This window comes from Ischnura elegans, chromosome 10 (genome assembly GCF_921293095.1).
Source record: "Ischnura elegans chromosome 10, ioIscEleg1.1, whole genome shotgun sequence".
Lineage (NCBI taxonomy): Eukaryota > Metazoa > Arthropoda > Insecta > Odonata > Coenagrionidae > Ischnura > Ischnura elegans.
The window spans coordinates 106934659-106954982 of record NC_060255.1 but is presented as its reverse complement, the minus strand read 5'-3'; the positions used below and the strand labels follow the sequence as shown (position 1 = coordinate 106954982).

Below are 20324 nucleotides of genomic sequence, written 5' to 3'. Positions count from 1 at the left end.
AGGATGCCTGCCGGCGGAGCGGAAGCTTGGCAACACTGTTATCCATAAGGCCCGTACTGTCAACTAAATGTGGAACGCTCTATAGCAGGCAGCGCTTGGCTTAAATAAGGATTATTAATACCCAATCAAACGAAGGAAACTTTCCGACCCTAGGCAGTTTTAATAGGTGATTATTAAGAGATATTTCCCTGAGCTCTGTGCCTCATGCATGCATTGGTAATCTCAGACGATGTTAAACTCCTATCCACTCGTACAGAAACTAGGTTCCAGTGACGTCACGTTGAGTGGCATCGCATGGGCGCCTATCTGGCCTTTTTCAAATGAGGTTAAAATTGACCATTGGCATTCGTATAAACTGGGATTTCTGAAACCAATTAATTTATCTATATTGAATGCACTAAGGGCGAGTAACGAATCGCAATCAATGCCTTTCGTTTTCTTTAATGATGGAAACTACCCTATTGGCTGTCTACAGTGAGATTCTGAATTTTTCATTTCAATTGATGTTATTCATGGATTAGTCACGGTGTGGCAGAAAGATATTTTATGGGGGTGGTGAGGGAGAGGGGCGTATTTGGCAGTTTCGTGCTTGTCAGTATGTAGAAGGATGCAATTCCAAAGATTTAATATCGAGTCGTTTTCCGTTGCAGCCGGAGATTTTTCGAATTTTGATATCTGGGATTTTAAAAACTTCACGCCTTCTAAAAATATATGGAAAATTGATTTCATGTTTTTCTAAAGTTTAATGGAGCGTATGAAGATTGTGGCGCATTCAACCAGTGTTCACATATTTCCCGGTGCTAATGAGAGCCAAACTACAAATATTTGTAGCGTGACAACTACGGGAACGTAGGAAGTGAAGGGAAAAGCCCGAAAATCATTTATTAGACATTTTATTATTTTATGTATTTATTAGAGAGTTTTTAGAAATATTTTTTGCTGGCGAATTGTCCATTAATCTTAATATTCAATTGGAATATTGAAAGTAAACCAACTTCTCTCGTCTACGCTTCAACGCAGTCCGCCATAAGTGATGTGCCAACATCTACATCTACATAATACCCTGCGAGCCACCTCTAGGGTGTTTGGCAGGGGGTAATCAATCACCAGCATGCAGCATGCATTTGGACTCCCACATGCACACCACACCGTCCAAAAAACCGTCCCGTATAATAACAAACTATACTACTATATGCTGTTAGAAATAGAATATAGAATAGAAATTCAGAAACATGCTTTAAGTTTTACATAGGTTAGTAGGCTACACTACAAGTCATGCAATCTATTTACGAGGTCTATTGCTGCCGTTATAATCTCTTATTGATCGAGGAAAAAATGACATTCGGAATCTGTCTGTTCTGCAATCTATCTCTCTTATTTTATTTATATGATCTGATCTTCCGTAGTACGTTGGCGTCCGCAAGATATGGTTAACTTCGTCAGAAAAGACATTGCTCTTGAATTTATCTAAAAGGTTTAGTCTATTTTTCAATCTACGGTCCGACAGAGATTCCCATCCGAGTTTATCTAAGAGGTCAGTTACACTAACAAGACTATCGTAACGACCTTTCACATACCTGGCAGCTCTTCTTTGCACGCGTTCTAACTCTTTTATTAAGCCTTTTCATGAGGGTCCCAAACACTGGCAGCGTATTCCAAATGTGGTCTAACGAGGGAAAAGTAGCTAATTTCTCTCACTTTGTCGTCGCACTTTCCTAATATTCTTTTAACAAAACCCATTTTACGATTAGCTTGACCGGTTATTTCTCGAATATGTTTATTCCACGATAGATCATTATTGAGTCTAACCCCTAGATATTTCACGGATTCAACTGCCTTTAACTGGGTGCGCCTAATGATATAGTTACGCTGTAGGGAGTTATTCTTCTTCCAGAAATTCATTACGACGCATTTTTCTAAATTTAATTCTAACTGCCAAGCATCGCACCAAGCTTGGATAGCAGCAAGGTCATTCGTTAGTTCATCTATATCTTTGCTGGAACGGTTTTCTCGGTAAACTACAGCGTCGTCTGCAAATAATCGTAACTTACTCTGCACTACTTCGCCAATGTCGTTTATATAAAGAAGGAATAGGAGTGGGCCAATGACACTACCCTGAGGAACGCCAGAAGTGACTCTAACCTCATTGGAGACTGCACCGTCTAATACTACTCTTTGGACGCGGTCGCTCAAAAATTCTCTAATCCAGGAAATGACATCTTCGTCTAGACCGTAAGATTTCAGTTTTATCATTAACTTTCCGTGGGATACTTTATCAAATGCCTTTTTGAAATCAAGAAAAATCGCGTCTACTGGAATGTTGTCTTCCCCGGAGACTAAAATATCGTGGGCGAAAAGCGCTAACTGAGTTTCGCACGATCTGCTTTTCCTGAATCCATGTTGAGTTCCCTTTAATAAGTTTTGCGCGTCTAGGTGTTTCATTACCGAGCTGACTACGATGTGTTCAAGGACTTTGCAAGAGATGGACGTTAAAGATATCGGCCTGTAATTAGATGGCTGTTCCTTGTCTCCACTTTTAAATATAGGCGTTACATTAGCGATTTTCCAGTCATTAGGTACTTCGCGTTGCTTGATGGATTTACTGAATATTAGCTGCAAGTAATGGGCAATTTCTGAGGCTAGTTCTTTATATACGCGAGAAGGGATTTCGTCTGGACCAGGTGATTTATTTGGACTAAGCGATTTCAATATATTTTCTATTCCGAGCGTACTAATGTCAATAGGTGGCATCTTATGTATACAGGGATTGTCATCGGTCTCGGGTGAGTTTTCGGTAGGCTCTGTGAACACGCTCTTAAAGTAGGAATTTAATAAATTGGCTTTATCGTAACTGCTTGTCAACACATCTCCATTGTCGTTTTTCAGCGAACATACGGTAGATCGTTTACCTTGAACTTCCCTAACATATGACCAAAATGCTTTTGGGTTATCCTGTAACTGCTCTACTAGTGTTTTTCTTTTAAAATTCGTAAACGCATTCCTGAACGCTTCCTTCTTGGCGGCTTTAGTCATCCTATAGTGGGCTACGACGGTGGAACAATGGTGGGCTACGACGACTCCACCTCGTAGTTGTTGTAAAGCAATGTAGATGTCTCTGGATAATGTTTTTTTGACTCCTTTGCATCGTTCAGTAATTCTCGCGTCAGTTATCCAATGGAGTACTGGTTTCCTACCCTGTAGGTCCGAATTCAAATCCTGGCGGTGGCGGAGAGAGTTCAGTAACTGCCTTTTCCCTACTTGAGAGCTTTTTGCAGGGCACATCAATTGTAGCATTCCGTCCGTCGGGTAGGACGTTAAGCCGTGGTCCCCTTGGCGCCTTTCGTTATGAGCAGGCTAATTCGATCGCCGGGTTTCTCTCCATCCTTCTTTCCCAATCCTTCCCTCATGGCGCATGTTAACTTTGATGTCGTTCGCCTTCTCTTAATACCGTAAGCTTCGATCGAGTATTCGCACAAGTTATGGTAACGATGCCAAAAAAGTGTTTGAGGCATAAAAACTCCTCACCAAAATATTTACTTGACATTTCGTATTTATTCTGCAATTGTAGTTTAAAAGTCGCATTTCAGCATTTGTGCCGAATCGAACGGTCGCCATATTCTTAATTCGTTGACGCAATTAACCTTGCTGGTACTCGCTGGCAGCTACTGCAACCCTTGTTTACAGTCGCTGTGTGTCCTGGTTACGGTATTTAGCTTCTCGAACTATTCCCGTCGAGAAAACGACAGCCTTAACCCTTTCGCAGTTAGTTGATGACGTCAGCTCAAGCCGAGCGGACCACCGCCTCTGGGCTGCTCTACGACGTAGTTCGTTGTTGTTTACACTCTTATGAATGTTTCCTTTCCTCAGTAGGAGGTACTTTCTGAAGGAGCGTGTATGTCCTAGAATTCTGATGACCTCACCAATTCATAAAAATGTGGGAGCAACTTTCGCGTTTTCATCTTTTATAGTTGCGAGAGAATATTTGTAATGAAACACAATTGCAAACTCCAAACTTATTTTAATGTGGCCCAGCCTGGTTTTCGACAGCAAAGTGACACTTCCTAGAAAGAAATTTTGTGAATTGCGCTTAAAACTGGGTTAGCCAACATTAATTTAAGTTAATTGAGTTTATTTGTATTATTATGAATATTAAAAACTTCCTCTAGGTATTGGCTGAGAGATTTTTGAAAACTGCGAGAGAATGGCTGAGTATCGAAGATATAATGTTCCGCCGTAAGCTCTTTTTGCCTTCCATCCACCGAATGTTTCAGTCAACTTGGAGCGTGGGTGAATGAGCCCGTTCATTTTACTCATTTTCCGAGAATACGAAGGATTCGAAGTCTGCCTCTGTTGTTTCAATGCCTTGCTGTTTCTCACTTATATCACCCTAGTTGTTACGCAGCGTATGACACCCTGTGGTGGTGTTAAAAAGGTCGCGAATTAGTGTGATTCATTCCCGATAGTCAGCGTGCATTTTCTCATGGATTCCGTGCATTGTTGCGAAAGCGGCCGTCGACTCTCTCACTCCTTGACGACCGCATGCGAACAATGGCACATCGAGAAGTAAAGTCTAGTGATGGGCAAAGTCGATCATTTTAGTGATTCAATCATTTTGACTCGAGTCACATTAGTGATTCAATCAATTGATTCAATCATTATGATCGAAAAGACTCAAAGGAATCAAGATCGAAAAGACTCAAAGGAGTCATGATTGAAAAGACTCAAAAGGAATCATGATCGAAAATACTCAAAAGGAATCATGATCGAAAAGACTCAATCAATGGATGTTGTAAATCAGTTTGAATAATTGAATAAATACTGCCTCATCTGCGAAGAGCATTGGTAACGCTGATTGCTATCCATATTATCATTTCATATACTATTTTGATTGTGAATTCCTAGATGAGTAAATTAGATTGCAAAAATGAAAGAAGTAGTGTCATGAAAATATTTGGGAAGGCAAAACTGCCACAGTTTCTTAACACTAATAAAATAATTTCTAACTACATATCTCAAAATAGAACACAAAATACACCACACACTATGCATGAATCTGATCTGCAGGATAATATTATGAACGGCACAATAAAATGTAACCATCTTTAACTTCTACTTCTTAACGTTCTCCTACAGGAGTCATCTTAATATTTTCCACATAGAGATTAGACGCTTTAGAAGAATTGGAAATTTTAAGCCACAGGGACTCATACCTTGTTAACGACCACCTTTACCCTTCTCGCTCCCCCCTCCTCCACTTTCCCCCTTACTCATCCACCCCTCCACCCACCCCACCTACAGTGACGCCAAACCCAGCTCCAACCCCAACCCTTACCTCCCCCTAACCAACGACTCCTGCTATATATATACTGTCAATTTACCTAAATCTTCACCTTGATAATGTTACTCTGTAACGAAACCATGGTCGGTGCTAATAAAATATTATGTGGAAATAGCAAAGTTCTTGATCCTTGTATTCGTGCTATTATGGATTTCCACCAAGTTACGCCCTCTACGATTAATTAATATTTTCCTTTTACATGTATTGGTGTAATTAATACTGATAACTGCTGGAAAACATTTAAGAAAAAGATTACACAAGTATTCAGTTCTTCATAACATAGTATTTAATTTTCTCACAACTATTTCTGCCCTGACGAAAATATATCAAGCATCGATCGTTCCAAATTTTGAAACAAACCGGAAACCGGGATGATTGATATGAAACCGGAAGTCGGAGTGATTGATGATTGATGATCGACTTGTTTAACGAAATGAATCATGAGTCATTTGATTCACCTAGTGATTCAATCTTTTTGATCGAATCGTTCATGATCGACGCATCACTAGTAAAGACATTACACGCGGGCCAAGCGATTACTTTCCATTATCGTTCACAACTGATTCTGGTTCGTATATGTATCAAGTATTGAGTGGCGCTTACTTTGTACTTGTGATTCCCAGCTGTTAAGTATCCAATTCCACCGATGATCGTTGTATACACTCCCAATTATTAGCCATGGATATAGGATATGATAGAGCGATTGATCACTGCGAAGTTTGCCAGCATGGAATATCGTGACCATTACGGGTTTACAGGATTCTCCAGAGTTATTTACTTGTTTCAATCTAAAAAAAATCCTCGTAATGCACGTGTATGCACGAAGAAGTACGAATGTTCATATTTAATCGGCCGTGGAAGGTATCAGGAGGTAGGTATAAGGAGAATCTTTAAACGGGTATCCAATAAATGGTATCACAAATGTGTTTTTACGTAGCGAGCAGTATTGTAATACCCGAATACGACGTGAGATACTGCAAAGAGTTCTTCTCATTTTCTGCAATACGAACCTAGCTCATTTTAGCAAGCTGCAGCGAAAGTTGTCGCACTGATATTTTTCAAAAGGGGCAATCCGATATTTCACTTTGTTTGGTTCAAGGTTTGTATTTGCAATTGCTATCTTAAAGATGGCAATGACACTTTGGCATTGTCAGTCAGGACTGGCGTAATTTTCGTAGCACGGGATATTATCTGAAAAAAACAGGTGAGGAAGTTGGATTCAATCAGTGATGGGATTCGATACGTGGCGATCCCTTGAAGTCTTTAAGTGGTTTTGATGATATCAAGTCCAAAGTTTATGCCGTGATCTTCCCAAGTCAAAGCCCACGATAAAAATGTTACATTGAATTAGGGTGAGATGCCTATTTTCCTGCGTCAGTTATATTTTTAGTACTTTTTTGGGCCAAAAATATTACGGAATCAATTTTAAAAGTCTATTTTGTTTTTAAGCCATGTTAAGTTCTGAGAAAATGCTGAGTTTGATTAATGTCTATTAATAGTGAAAGTTTGGTCAGTACAAGAGGAAAAATTGAAGGGAAAAAGACTTGTAAAATCTTAGTACTAATGTTGGTTTTAGGCAATGAAAATTTAAATGCGTGTTGAGGTAACGTTTAAAAATGTACCAAAGTCATGATTATGATGAATGATGAAGCCTGTAATGCTAATTTTGATTTTAACCTAGCAAGCATTAGTTTTCATTCTTTGATTAAGCTTAATTTATTTTTTTATCTTTGAAGCGCAGTGTGTCCCAGGGAAAGGAAATGGCTCCCCTACACTTGAATGCGTGAATTGCACACGTCGTTGGCTTATTCTGGGGTGAGCTCTACCCTCACCTATTCAAACCTACCCCCGGTTTAATCACTGAACGATTGGATGCATTAATTTTGATAAAATTTCGCGAATGTATGCATTATGAACCAAATTGCCAATTTATGTATGTTACGATCGCAATGGAAAGGTTGCTATATTTTCCAATCTCTTGATGTTACAAGTTAATATCTTCGTGGCGTGGATGAGCTGTTGTACTCATTCGAATTTTCGTGAAGCTTTCTTGATACTGGCGCCCGGGATACCGCGCCCCTGTCACCTGGCGGCAGACGTTGGAACTTCGTTCTCTGTGAATCGTACGAGGGAACAGAATGATTTCGAAGGCACGAATATGTTATCAACACTCCCATGTTTTTCAGTGGCTCCCGTATTCGTTGGATCAACTTCCGAGCGTTTTAATCACTTTATGCTATTTCATGCTACCAATTTGAACTCATATTCACCAAGGAAGATATTCGCTATGGAATTCAGGCTTATCCGGCTAAGCCAAATGATGTTTTCATGGTGAATATCATCCTTGGAGTACATGGCTTATTAGTACCCGTGCGCTTGACTGCTTACAATGTTACTTGTTCGATGCAATGGTTTGGAATTTAAAATTTAGAAGGTGTATCTTTATGGTAACTCGTATGTATCGTAATACATCGAGAATTATTTGCGTTCCGTTGAGCTTTAGTGTCGAAAGTAGGTTGCTGATAGTTAACAGCAGTGGCGTAGCCACGGGGAGGGTCCGGACCCCCCGCCCCCCGAATTATAGAAACACAATTATTTTCCTTTATAAAAGAAAACGAAGTATCGAAAAATCATGATTTAAAAAAAATATTTCTTTAACAAATGAAGTTTTTACGATTATAAAAAGTGTTAAAATTAGTTTTAAACCATGTACTTAGTACCCTGTTTTTCAAAATATTTCCCTCCTGATTTTGGACCCCCCCTGAATGAAATTCCTGGCTACGCCACTGGTTGACAGTAGTGGAATGTGATAGGTCAAACCAGGGGACAGACGTAAAGTACGTGACTGTCTCGTATTGCCCGGAGAGTCATGTCTTAAAACCCCTAGTGTGGACGCCTTGAAGTATAAGGAAGTTGCGTGAAGTATTTAAATTTTGTCGTATCCCCAATCTCCCACTATCCAGAAATATTTTTGTGGAATCTCAGCGCAGTGGTGGGAACTGATCTCAGGCATGTCCCCCCTTCCCTCCCCCGATTTTTTCCCCTGTGGCGACTTCCCCGAGATGCATATGCTGATGAGACCTCTATCCCAGGGGCAGCTATCCTCTGGCACTCCATTTTTCGATATACTTACTACTTCTTTTCATAATTGCTGCCAATAACTAAAGATGAATTTAGCTTTCAGCATTATGTACACGAAAGATATAGCTAATTCAATGAAATATTTGGTGCGCGTAATTTATTGTGCTGTTGCATTTGAGTTAGTTGTTGTATTTTGTACCTTAGCAACATCATGGACGAGCGATAGGAGCCGCCGATCACAAAACGTGATCTTTTATTGACGATGGCAATCAGTTCTGTTCGTTAAATTATGTATTTTAAGAGAATAAGGAATAAACTGTGTAAATACTCGCACGTAAATTATGCGAAACGATGTTTGACGACAATTTTCCAATCCGGGTGGCGATGAGAGCAAAGAACGATAAAACCGGGTGATTGATGAATTTGAGAAATATCTCGCGAAATGTGCTCCATATCTCAGGGAATATTATTATTAATACAGCATTAGGATTAGTTATCAGATGACAAAGTGCATAGCATTCTTCACTTCCGGCTGAGTATAAACATCCCCGTGACCTTGGTCCAAATTTGCGTATTGCGAGTCATTTGGTTGAATAAGATTCAGGAACTACTCTTTTGTTACAAAACTGAAATTAAAAACATTAATATGTAATACACGGTCTCAGGCGTTACTTTGTGGAATTTCTTCATGTTAAATGAAATAAAATAACTATGTTTTATTTCATTTAACATTAATATGTGTCAAAGTTTCATTTGAACTCAAGTTTTTTTTAATAAAAAAATGTGAAAAATACAATAATTATGGATTAAAAGTGAAAATCTCTTTGGAGCTAGGCGTCAGACTCCGCCTCAACCGAATGAATCAGCGCTTCCCATTGATCGTAAGTTTTAATGCCCAGAAGAGCAAATCTGTTGGCCAGGCCATTGGCTACTTCTCGGCGTGGAGCTTGGCTCTGATTGGTCCTTTCCTGACGTGGAGCGGATAAATACGAACAGCGACACTGTAGGTATTGCACCTCAGGCAAACGTGGAGATTGATCTGGGACCGGGTTCGTCAGGAAATGGCAAGTCAGTGGCAAGCTCCGCGCCGAGAAGAGGTGGCCTTCGGTATATACTACAAGGAACCTCTTCAGACGACAACACAGTTGTCGAAACGTTGGAGATGGTTTATCAACTGACCCTTCGTCACCACTGTGAATCACTCCTTCGTCATATTTACCTTTGAGCATCGCGTTTTCATTCACTCTCTCTCTTCCGACTGCGTTTCCTTCCCTGCCCGCTGATGACGACTTGGTTGGCTATTTATACGCGCTGGACGCGATCCCTTGGGTGCGTCTGGAGTGCGCGCGAAGCATTCACTCTCCACCCCGTCCTCCCCATTAATCCGTGATTTCATTTATTTATCAGAATATGCCACTCGAATCTAAACAATTGAATGCCGGAACCCCTCTCCACGAGCGAAGACGAGAAATTGCGCATTTGGCCATCTTGAGTGTGACCATTCTACCATTTCGTTCCATTTTAGTGAATGGGAAATCGCTCTTCTTTGGATTATTTTGTACTTAGCTCATACAACTCGGATGAGATTGCGACTTGGAATGCAACTTACTTGGATCCCATGAGACAGTTATTTGCTCCTCCAAATGCACTGTCCTTATAAGCATTCGCGGGGGTTGTCCATGTTAAAAGTGTCGGAAAGGCTTCAAAAGTACCGTGTGCGGCGCTTGGCTACCGGCATTCCACTGTTTATTGTTTGGTGGGTTAATGATTCGGAGTTGATCGCTACAATGCACTAAAATCGCGAAAGTTTGCCAGGAGTTCCAGTTCGCTTCATGATGACATAGGTCAAAGAAATGACGAAAAAGGTATAGTTTCATACCCTTTTGTTGAGAGAAAATTATGAATCGAATTTTGGCTTATCACTGATCTGTCCTGAGAAATAAAAAAGTTGAAAAGAAATAGCTAGACTTAACTATATTCGAAGTTCTGTTCTCTGATTAGCATTCTTCCGTACAATATGCCAATAAGGTAGTGACTTGATCGAAAGTTGGAAACGATGGAAGTCGTGGTTTTATTGCTAGTTATACGTCGGAGTAAAGATAAGAGAGTGAGAGTTTACTTTTGCGCATGCGCGATTGAGTGTGCAGTCCCCGAGATCACGTGGCCTACCGATGACGGAGAAGAGCCATCGCTAATTCTATGGAGTGACCCTTTGAAATGTGAAATCATTTACCTACTTCGAGTGAAAATCGCATTGCCATCAAATTCAGGACTCGCTGAAAGGGGATCTGGAAATACATGTGAAAATCATTTTCGGGGTTCATATTTTTCCTGTTCAATTCAAAATGTCGGCGTGGGTTTGGTTGTGAACTTAGAATTTGTTTTTGCAGAGCCGGGTCCGGAGTAACTTTTAATTTACTAAATAGTTATAATTCCGCCAGCCTGAGAACTATTTTTATAATCGCTATCTAGGTAGAACTTCTTTTTCTCAAATTGGCATTCAAGTAGCTAATCAGAAGTCATAAGACAGATAATGTGCAATGTATTAAAATCGATCATCGAGTGGCAATGAAGGAATTTGTAATTCGTGGAAATTTGCCACTACCTTTTAATTTACCTGCGCTCTTGTGTATATTTTAGTTTTCAGGGGGACTTCTTAAACTTCGCAGGTTTAAAGTCGGAAGTAAGTGAACAGGAAGTTTGGCAAGCGGATTCGGAATAAAAAAGAAATCGTGGTAACATATTTATTTTAATTGGCACGCCTGTTTTTTGTTAATGCTTTCGCATTTACGGGGATTTCGAATTTCAAGAAAAGTGAGATAATTTTTTTAATTGACCAATTTTTCGCGTGGAAAGCGCTTGAAAATGACGAACAACGGACGTTTTTGCTGATTTCTTTGACTCTTGTGTGTTATCCAAACGTTCCTGTAAAGATGGACGTCCAAAATACAGGTGACACTTAAGAGTAACATAAACAGGAGGGCTGCGTGCCACCCACGTGGCTGCGCAGTAACCGAAAGCTCAAGTCTAGGAGACAAGTTTCTCGGGTTTTCCACCGGTTAATGTTTTCCATGTCTCCCGACGTTTCGAGCAGCGACTTGCTGTTCATCCTCAGAGGATCTTCCGAATCGGAATCTTCGGGTGGCATGGAAAACGTCAACCGGTGGAAAACCCGGGAAACGTTTCTGCAGCTACAACGCCGGGAATTCCTAAGATCATACATCAAGTCGAGGACTTTGCCATTTCAATCTTGGTCCCTGGGGCGGAAGTTGATGATCTTTCTGGTGCATATTAATCCAGAGTATTGGACTCGTAGATGCGTCTCTAATGTGTACCCCTTAATACGTTGTCCCTCTTACCGGCGACCAATTATGTACTGAATATCTACCACGTGATGTACATTAAATGTAAATCTATGAAATATCAGCAAATTCCTCATTCCTCGCGAACTCTTCCAAATGTTTTTTATTTCATCAGAGATTTTTATTGGTGCGATCTAGTACGCATATTTTGATTTAATTCTTTTTTGAGTTTTGAATTCTTTTCGCAGTTTGGTGTATTTTTCAGGAAGGATTAGAGTGTAGTTTACTAAGTAGTGGTGTCCTAACCCCCTCTTTCAAGTACAGTTTCCCTGAAAAAGCGATCAGCGTCGGTCGGGAAACGTTGGGACGACCCAAGAAGTGATGCGGATCCCAAAAAACTTAAATGACTACCAAGTCTTTCCAGCACATTTAAAGCCACCGAACCTTCATTTAAATCTAAAATCCCCTTTCCACTTCCTTCAACCGTCCTAGTTGCAAAACGTGTTTAGTTCACAACACATACCAACGCTTTTCGTGAAACATTTGGCCGCAGTCACCTTTCCTCACTATAATCTCCCTCCTACACCACTGGCCACTTAGCATTTCCAATGCCAAATTTGAGAAGTATATGTTTTGGATCTTGCAGTCGCGAGCCTCAAATTAAACTCATCGCCGAATGCATTCCTTCCGTTCGCATCCTGTCCCCCTTCGCGTGCGTTCTGCTCCCCTCGAACTCCGTGCCACCCGCAGTCCAATTCGGGCTCGCCTCCGTCTGCCTGTGTGTGGTGCAACTGCCGCCGATCTTACGAAAGTTCCAGTTCGGATCGAGACGTGCCTTAGCGGCGGCTGCGACTGCCAATGCTACGCATCGCGGTCTTCGCCGCCTATTTCTGTTTGTTTTCCCGTTTGAAACAACTGAAACACTGGCCTATTATGACCAATAAGTGGAATCGTCGCTGCGCACCGTTCATCGAAGTAGATTTTGGAGGACTCCGGATACTCCTTGGGGCCATCGATTGTGCTGTGTGCATTGCTCTATACTTGAATCAATAGAAAATCGATTTTTTCACGGCCGTTCTCTTAACAATGAGACGAATAACATTGCTTTAAGTTCTTCCTCTTTATGTCGTCTTTGGATAGACGTGAGTTTAGTGTGTGCGCATCCGTGGTTGTAGTGACGCGCCTCCTCAAGAGCATTGTTGGCCTCATCATCTCGGTCATTGTTGAAAGATAAATGTGCGCATGCGCCTGGCTGTCGTGGCGCGTATCCTCAAGACCATTGTTATGCCTTTCCTGTTGGGGGCCGTGGTATGTGTCTGTCTATATGACCTTTTGTGAATGGGCCCCACGTGCTTTCCCAAAATTTCGTCAAAAGTCCATTTTCCTTGCCTCGAATGCAACCGGCGGCGTCAAATAAACTGAACCACGTGTAGGCGTCGATATTCCTCGTTTGTGATCCGTGTTTGCGCCCCGGGAATACCTCGTATGCCTTAGGACCCCGCTTAAAAGTGATTCAAATGTGGACCCCTGATATCCGGAAATTGGTCTTGAACCGGACTGGGAAATTCCGTGAATTATTATGTGCATTTATAAGCATGACTCATCAGTATTTGGTGAATGCCATGTGATTAAATCTTCCTAATTTACTGGTTTAGCGTTGGAATATCTTTGTGGAAATATGTTGTTTTGGCATGGGGGATTGGTAGTGCTTGTCCTTACAATCCAGCCCCATTTATGTCTTACCCTATAAACCATTTTCCCTCATCTCAGCACCAAGTTCCATCAGTCTGTGGAGTTTGTGACTTTTCAAGGAGCCATTAGGAAAAAACATGCCTGATAGTTGATGCCGTTTCTGTGCTCGATTCTAACTGGGGGGTATTCATTCAGGAGGATCCTTACATTTGCACTCAAGTCACCCTTTTTTACGATAGAAGACTTTAAAAAAGACATCACCTCCCTTGAGGAGGGTCCATTGATGAATGGAAACCACCAAATTTAAGACTTTCTTGGTCAAGGATCTCATAAGGTCTGTTGCAGCAGAATTGTGTTCCATCGACTTAGGGACTTTATAGTTACCAATTGTGGAGCTGTAGTGATCTGCCGCTACCATGCTCATGTTGTCAATGGTTTCATCGAGGACCTTAGCTACATTGGGGTGTTTCTCATCAAACTGAAACTCACGCTGCCGCCTCTACTTGCTCTGTCTCCTTCAAATGGTCGTTTTCAACTAACCACGCCGTCCAGAGTCACAGGGATGTTGGTGAAGTGGTCGGCTGGAAGCAGCACGGTCCTCTTCCTTTGACTGTGTTGCTCATATTTCGTTTATTTTGGGTGCCATGGGTACGGTGGGAGAGGACGTGCCTTCCTCATCTCACAATTCCTCTCTGCGCAGCGTCATTAATGATGTCCAGTCGCACGCATCCAGGTGTGACTACAAAACTGCACTGTTATTTATTTTTCACCAACATGCCAGCAGAATGGGTCACTACTCCCTGAATATAAATGGGGGAAAAACTGGAGCCATATTTACTATTTTATTCATAGCACGCAATCCAGAGGGAGATCATTCTTTCCTTACCTGTATGTTTGGTTCTGGTGCCAGTTGACTTGAAGCAATCCGAGTTTAACACTTTTTGTCACACACTACGTTTACCAACTGAACTGAGATTGGTCTGAACTGAGAAAGAGAAAGTCAGCTGACTTGGTGCGTTGCACTTGCCAACATTTTTTTAACAGATCAATCTTCACCTCTCTATCTACCTTCATTCTATTTGCTTTCCTTCTGTGTATATACATTTTGCATTCTTTCTCTCTTCATCAAGTCTATCAGTCATCAAGTCAAAGTTAATCTGGTCTCTACATAGCCAGTACAATATGTAGCCAGATACTGTGGATGGAAAATTCAAACCCATATCGGGTACTACTGATTCAAAGGAAAAGGGAACATTCAGCTCACTTGCCTCACTCTCAAACGGGTGTGGTCAGGCCGCTTAGTTTGCCAACCTGGACAGAGTCAGCCAGACCAATCTCAGCGAAATTGGTAAATCTAGTGAAAGTCCTTATGCCATCCTCCAGTTCAAAAGGCGAGGCAGTGAATGGAGTACATATTTGCAAAGGGTCAGAGTTGGGCGATGACTGATTTATCAATGAAACTAAATATATTAATGGAATTAATCCTGGAGTAGCACTTTTTTGTGCAGGTGAAAATATATGACGTAGGCGTATGAGTGAATGATTTGTCTTAATAATGATGTTTTTCTCTCTTTTCAGGTGGTTCCGGCATATCTCGGAAGCCGCAGAAGCCTACAAAGCCAGAGATGCCAAAAATAGACGCCCTGATCTCCCGTCTGTGTCGCCAGCAGCAAGCGCCCCGAGCGTAGGCCCCACCAGCGAGACACCATCGCCCTCTGTGCCCCCTCCTGCAAATGCGTATTACGATGCATCATCTGCTGCCGGCAAAGCCAAAGAGTAAGTCACTACACGCATCAATTGGATTCAGTAAAGATCAGTGGGATGATTATGTGCTGTTTGAGAGGATTAGGATCGCGATAAGCTTGAATTTTTTAGAGCTAGATAGCCTAGGAGCCATTTAAAACCCTATTATTTACGTTTAAAATGAATTCATATTAATCATAATGGCTCGATTCATCACCTGCACCATTCTTAGTTATGAAAGGTTGACTTTGTGATCACATACTACATCTCTGGCAATTAATGCACTAAAACTATAATTTTTCTGCACCCTTCAAAGTTCAAATGTTTGTTAGGCTCGTATTCTTAATTTGATCCTTAATCTTTTATTCGTGTACGCATTTCATTGATCTTTTGTCATCCTTGTTTGGCTCCCCAAGTCAAGTTAAAAACTTTTCCGTCCAACTGGCACTGCATCATGGGTGCTAAATGCATGTCATAAGATCTGAACAGGAAATGCAAATTATTGCTGATTTTGAAAATGGTGAGCGTTCCAAGAGTGAAATTGTGAGGCGATTTGGAATTATTTCATCGTCACTAGTTGACATCATAAAGGAAAAGGAACAAATTTGTGTGGCAGTGCATCAAGAAGGGCATTCAAGCGCTTATAAACACTAGCGGGCTTGAGAGCATCTGCAGCTGCTAACTGCCCTTTTCTTGTGGTTTTGCCAACAAAGAGCTGTGGGGATTCTAATCACTGGCCCAATGATGAAGGCCAAAGCAGAATATTTGAGTGAGGGGCTTGGTATAGACAGTTTTAAATGCTCTGAAGGATGGTTTGTATGACATGAAACAGGAAGAAAGTATCCATTCGTACACTGTCTGGGGAATCTTCAAGTGTTGACATAAGTGCTGTGGAGGGCTGGGCTCATGTCCTAAAAAATTATGTACATGCTTAATTACATCCCCTGTAATATTTGCAATGCAGATGATATGGGCTTAGTTTTTAACCTTCTTTTGGACATAACTTTAGCCATGTGAGTGGTTCCCTGCACAAGAGGGAAGAAAGTAAGGAACATGTGACTGTTCTTTTGTGTGTGAATATGGATGGCTATAAAATTAAAACCGTTCGTAGTGGTGAAATTTGCTCATTCCAATGTTTTAAGGGTGTAAAAACATTCCCATGTGCTTATTAAGCAAGCAAAAGTGCACTCGGCTCACAGCACCAACCTGATCCCCTCAGCAAGCTTAACATTAGTCTTCATTTTGTAAAGAATTTTCCATTCATTTCATGTGCGATGAAGCCCTTAGCACAATTTGGTTTGGACTTTCAAAAGTTAGCATCTTATGTATGCGTGTTCTCTGTTCGTTGCAGTTTGGAGGAGAATGGAGAGGTTGCCGTGGGGAGCGGAGATGGAGGGGCAGGAGAGGAGTTGGCCGAAGTGGACGGAGCTCTTGCCAGCGGCGAACCGTCAGCGACAGCCATCGCACCACCAGATGCAGAGGCAATGACCCAAAAAGCTGGTGAGTCCCACCATTTCAAATTCCACCAATCCTTGGTGCTCATGGCGGAAGTGTTGTCATTCTCTCCCTCTCTCGATGCCTTTGGGGAGCGTTGTGTGTCGGGCATGTCAGTTGGGATCTTCCTCGTGTTCTGCTCTTCTGGATGATCTTAAGAATGTTAAAGGTTAAATGTGTGGTTCTTGCTTGTTTGGTGGCATGACATCCCCAATTGCTGAGTAACATCATTGTTTCTTCATTTTCAGTTGTACTTTTTGACACACATTGGGAATTGACTTTGTGATATAGTTTTACGGGCATATTCGTTGATTCATTTGGAAACTATGAAGAGGTCATTAGCCAACTAACGGTCCCTCATTTTCAAAATGATATTCATAGCACCTTTTATGCCTAGTATGCTGCTAACTTGGTAACCTCATTCTCTCTTGTGTAACTGAGCTACTTGATGAGGCATTACATGTCCAGTAGAAGGTCCACCTAAAGATAAAATGAAGATTATTAGAAGTATTAAAGGTAATTGTATTTTACTGGTTTTGAATATGATATGACCACAATGAAATTTTCATTCATGTGTGAGTCATGGAGCAAGTAATTTTCCTGCTGTTGAATTATTAATTGGGTGTAGTTTATCCTCCCATCTATAAGTAGGAATTAATTAGTTGCTTTGAACAAAAGGAGTGATTACAGTGCAAGAATAGCTTGTGACATTGGTCACTGGAGTCGTATGGGTCCCATAGCTTGGTGCCATGGTAATGTTGGAGTTAGTGATTGGTCAGTTGTGAATGACTGAGAATTAGATTTACTTCATATTGATATTGAGATTTTTGGCAGTTAGGCTTATTGCTAAGAGAAGTTCACCCATTTTACTCCCAAGTATTAGGGTGGATGCTGATGAATTTTGAATTTGGCTGATTCTTCTACAATAGTATTTTGGATACAGCTCATAATCTGAAGTACAGTAATAATGTTACTAAATGTTGTTGCAACTGCAGTATCGTTAGTAGCATACAAAGTTAGTAGATAAATGAAAATCATCTACGAATAGCTTTTCTTAGTGAAGTACTGAGTGGTGATTGTAAGCTTTGAAGTCAGTAGCCTCAGTGTTGCTCTTAACGTGACATGGCCCTTAGGCCCCTATTAGCCGAGGCCACCAGACGCGCCACCAGACTTTCTACCGAAACCAGTCACCTGAGCCCTGCAACCACGCCTTCCACCTTGGGTTGCTCAGGCCCCTATTAGTCCGGTGGCACGTCTGGTTGCCTCGGCTAATGGGGTCCTTACTGTCCCTTACTGTATGAATGTGACCGTTACTGTCTTGGGAATATTATCGTCTTGTTGACATGGCAACTATTTTGTGACCTTAGCACTGCATGAGTAAGAGTTATTAATGAAATTCAGGCTGGGTAACAACACAATTAGGTGGAGAAATAAAGCCTGGTCACATCAATTCTACTGAAGGATACAAAGTAGTTATAGATAGTACTTCGGATGTCAATTTGTTTTCCATCTTTTTCCTGTCATCATGCATTAATGACTTCATGGCTATTATTTTTTTTTAAGTAACCTCAATGGGCTATATCGGTCCAAGTAAAAAATGATCAGCGTTGGAGGGTGATCTATCAAACATTTGTCTCTTATGTGAGACTTTTGCAAGTCAGTCCTTGAAGAATAAATTGTGAATTGAGAGATGACTATTCCTGTCTCTACAAGTGAAGGGTTTTTGCTTTGATGTCACTGGAAAGTTATATCACCTCAGTCTCCAACTCAAAATTGGTTTAATAAATAGAAAATGAGTTGATTTGATGTAGTCATAATGGCATGTATTGAACTTCATAAATCGATTTAACACTTTGACTGCGACTGTTCAGGTGCCGTATGATCCAAAAATGCGGAATTTTTTTTTCTCGCCAACAGGTTTGAAATTGGATGTAATGAACATCCAGTATCACCAAACTAAAATTTTCAATTTTTTTTCGGCATAATTGGATAATTTATTTTCCACGTCGATCGACGTGGTCCGCCGTTGACGATGGTCCGTGGTTATGCAACCCGTATTACAGAAGGTTGTAAATTTTCTAATGCATAAATACATCTTCTTTAGTCGCTAAATATCGATGATTAAAACAAGTAGATAGTTAATTCGTATTTAATTACTAGCCTCGTACCATTAACTGAATATTTGAACTCGGAATCCCATCTGACGCTCTTTTTTTATCGTACATTTTGTGCACAAAACATTTTTGGACGTTCACCTTAGCTGGGGAGAATATACATTTTGATGTTGATCTTCTGCACATATTTGGGGTAAATACTGGAATCAGGTACTTTTTATGCCTAGCCTTATGTATACTTACCTTGGAAACCTATCTTAGACCACGATCTTTTATACTCTTTGCTTGAATGGTTATTCACTCGATGGTTCTTGAAGAGTGGTGGAAAAGATTAGAGGTATATTACTATTCATGCACTCGTCTATGTTGAAAATACACTAATAAATTGGTAAAAGTTTAATTTGTAGGATAATATGTATTTATCTCGAATTAAGATTAACAATTTGCATTCTTAGCAAGTAAAATAATAAAAATAGAATGACTTTTACAAATGGTTTATCAGGTTTTATGACCATTAAAAAAATAAAACGTCAGTAAATATGCAAGAATATGATAAAAACACTCACATAAACAAACATATCTGAAACATATTCTCCAAACATGATGCATGTAATTTAATCAATCCTTCCGTGAAACTCTTGGAAGCACTTTTCCAGGCAAAGAGGAGGATTTTATGCGCAATCAGGGCAGTGGTATGTAGTTTGCTGGCGTTTTCCTTTTTTTGTACATACCCGGCAGTTTTTTTGTTTCCTTCTATCCCCTTTTGTTGTGATGGGGTTGAACTTGGGAAAGTGCATCTCTAGTGGTTGGGTATTGATTTGGGAAACGATGACGTTTTCCTGAGTCCAGCCAAAACTGACGAGTTTTCCTATAATACTGAGTCTAAAACTCTGTAGACTCATTTTCTCTCCCTTTGAATACATTTTATACAGTTGAAAGCTGTTTAATAACATTATTTGCACAATATGGAGAGCAACCTTTTTATGCCAACGCAAGGTCTTTCTTGAGGTTATGTGGTAGGACAAAAGTTGATCTAACCTATCAACACCACCCATGAATTTATTGTATTCCCTCACCGCTTCAGGAACCCTCCTTTCAATTTTCCTTTTGCTCACACTATTCACCAACTTTCCCGAGTGCTGTGTGCTAATCATTGTCACCTCCCTTTTGTCCTTCCATTTTAGCACACAAACCCCGTCGTCGGACCACATTTCCACCACTTCCTTTTTTTATTTTTTTCGCAGTAACTTCCGCGGGATTACCTTTCCGATTACTCCTCAACGTGCCAGTGCACAAAATTTGATTTGCTGATAAACTTGCAACAATGTCCACACTGGTGAAGTAGTTGTCCATAAATACACAGTGTCCTACTCCTCAATATGCCTGCAAAAGTTTATGAACAACACTGCCCGCGTGCCCAAGTCCTCCCTCGGAGTTTTCCCCGGCTCCTGTGTAAACTAAAATTTTTGTGACAAGGCCACTTGGTTCAGCCAGCATGTATAGCTTTACACCAAACTTATGCTTTTTTCCTTTGATGTACTTCCTGAAAGACAGTCGCCC

The 20324-nt window shown here is 40.8% G+C and overlaps 1 protein-coding gene across 10 annotated transcripts in view; it reads left to right on the top strand.

The window, feature by feature from the left end:
- Window positions 1–20324, top strand: part of LOC124167378 (rho guanine nucleotide exchange factor 11) — a 558219-nt gene that overhangs the window by 505825 nt on the left and 32070 nt on the right. For all 10 annotated transcript variants that reach the window (XR_006866674.1, XM_046545401.1, XM_046545404.1 and 7 more), the window contains 2 exons: window positions 14992–15189; window positions 16508–16656. Coding sequence is in view for 9 of the 10 variants with exons in the window: in XM_046545401.1 (XP_046401357.1) it covers window positions 14992–15189; window positions 16508–16656 (347 nt within the window). In the remaining variant the exon portion in view is untranslated. The remainder of the gene's footprint in view (window positions 1–14991; window positions 15190–16507; window positions 16657–20324) is intronic.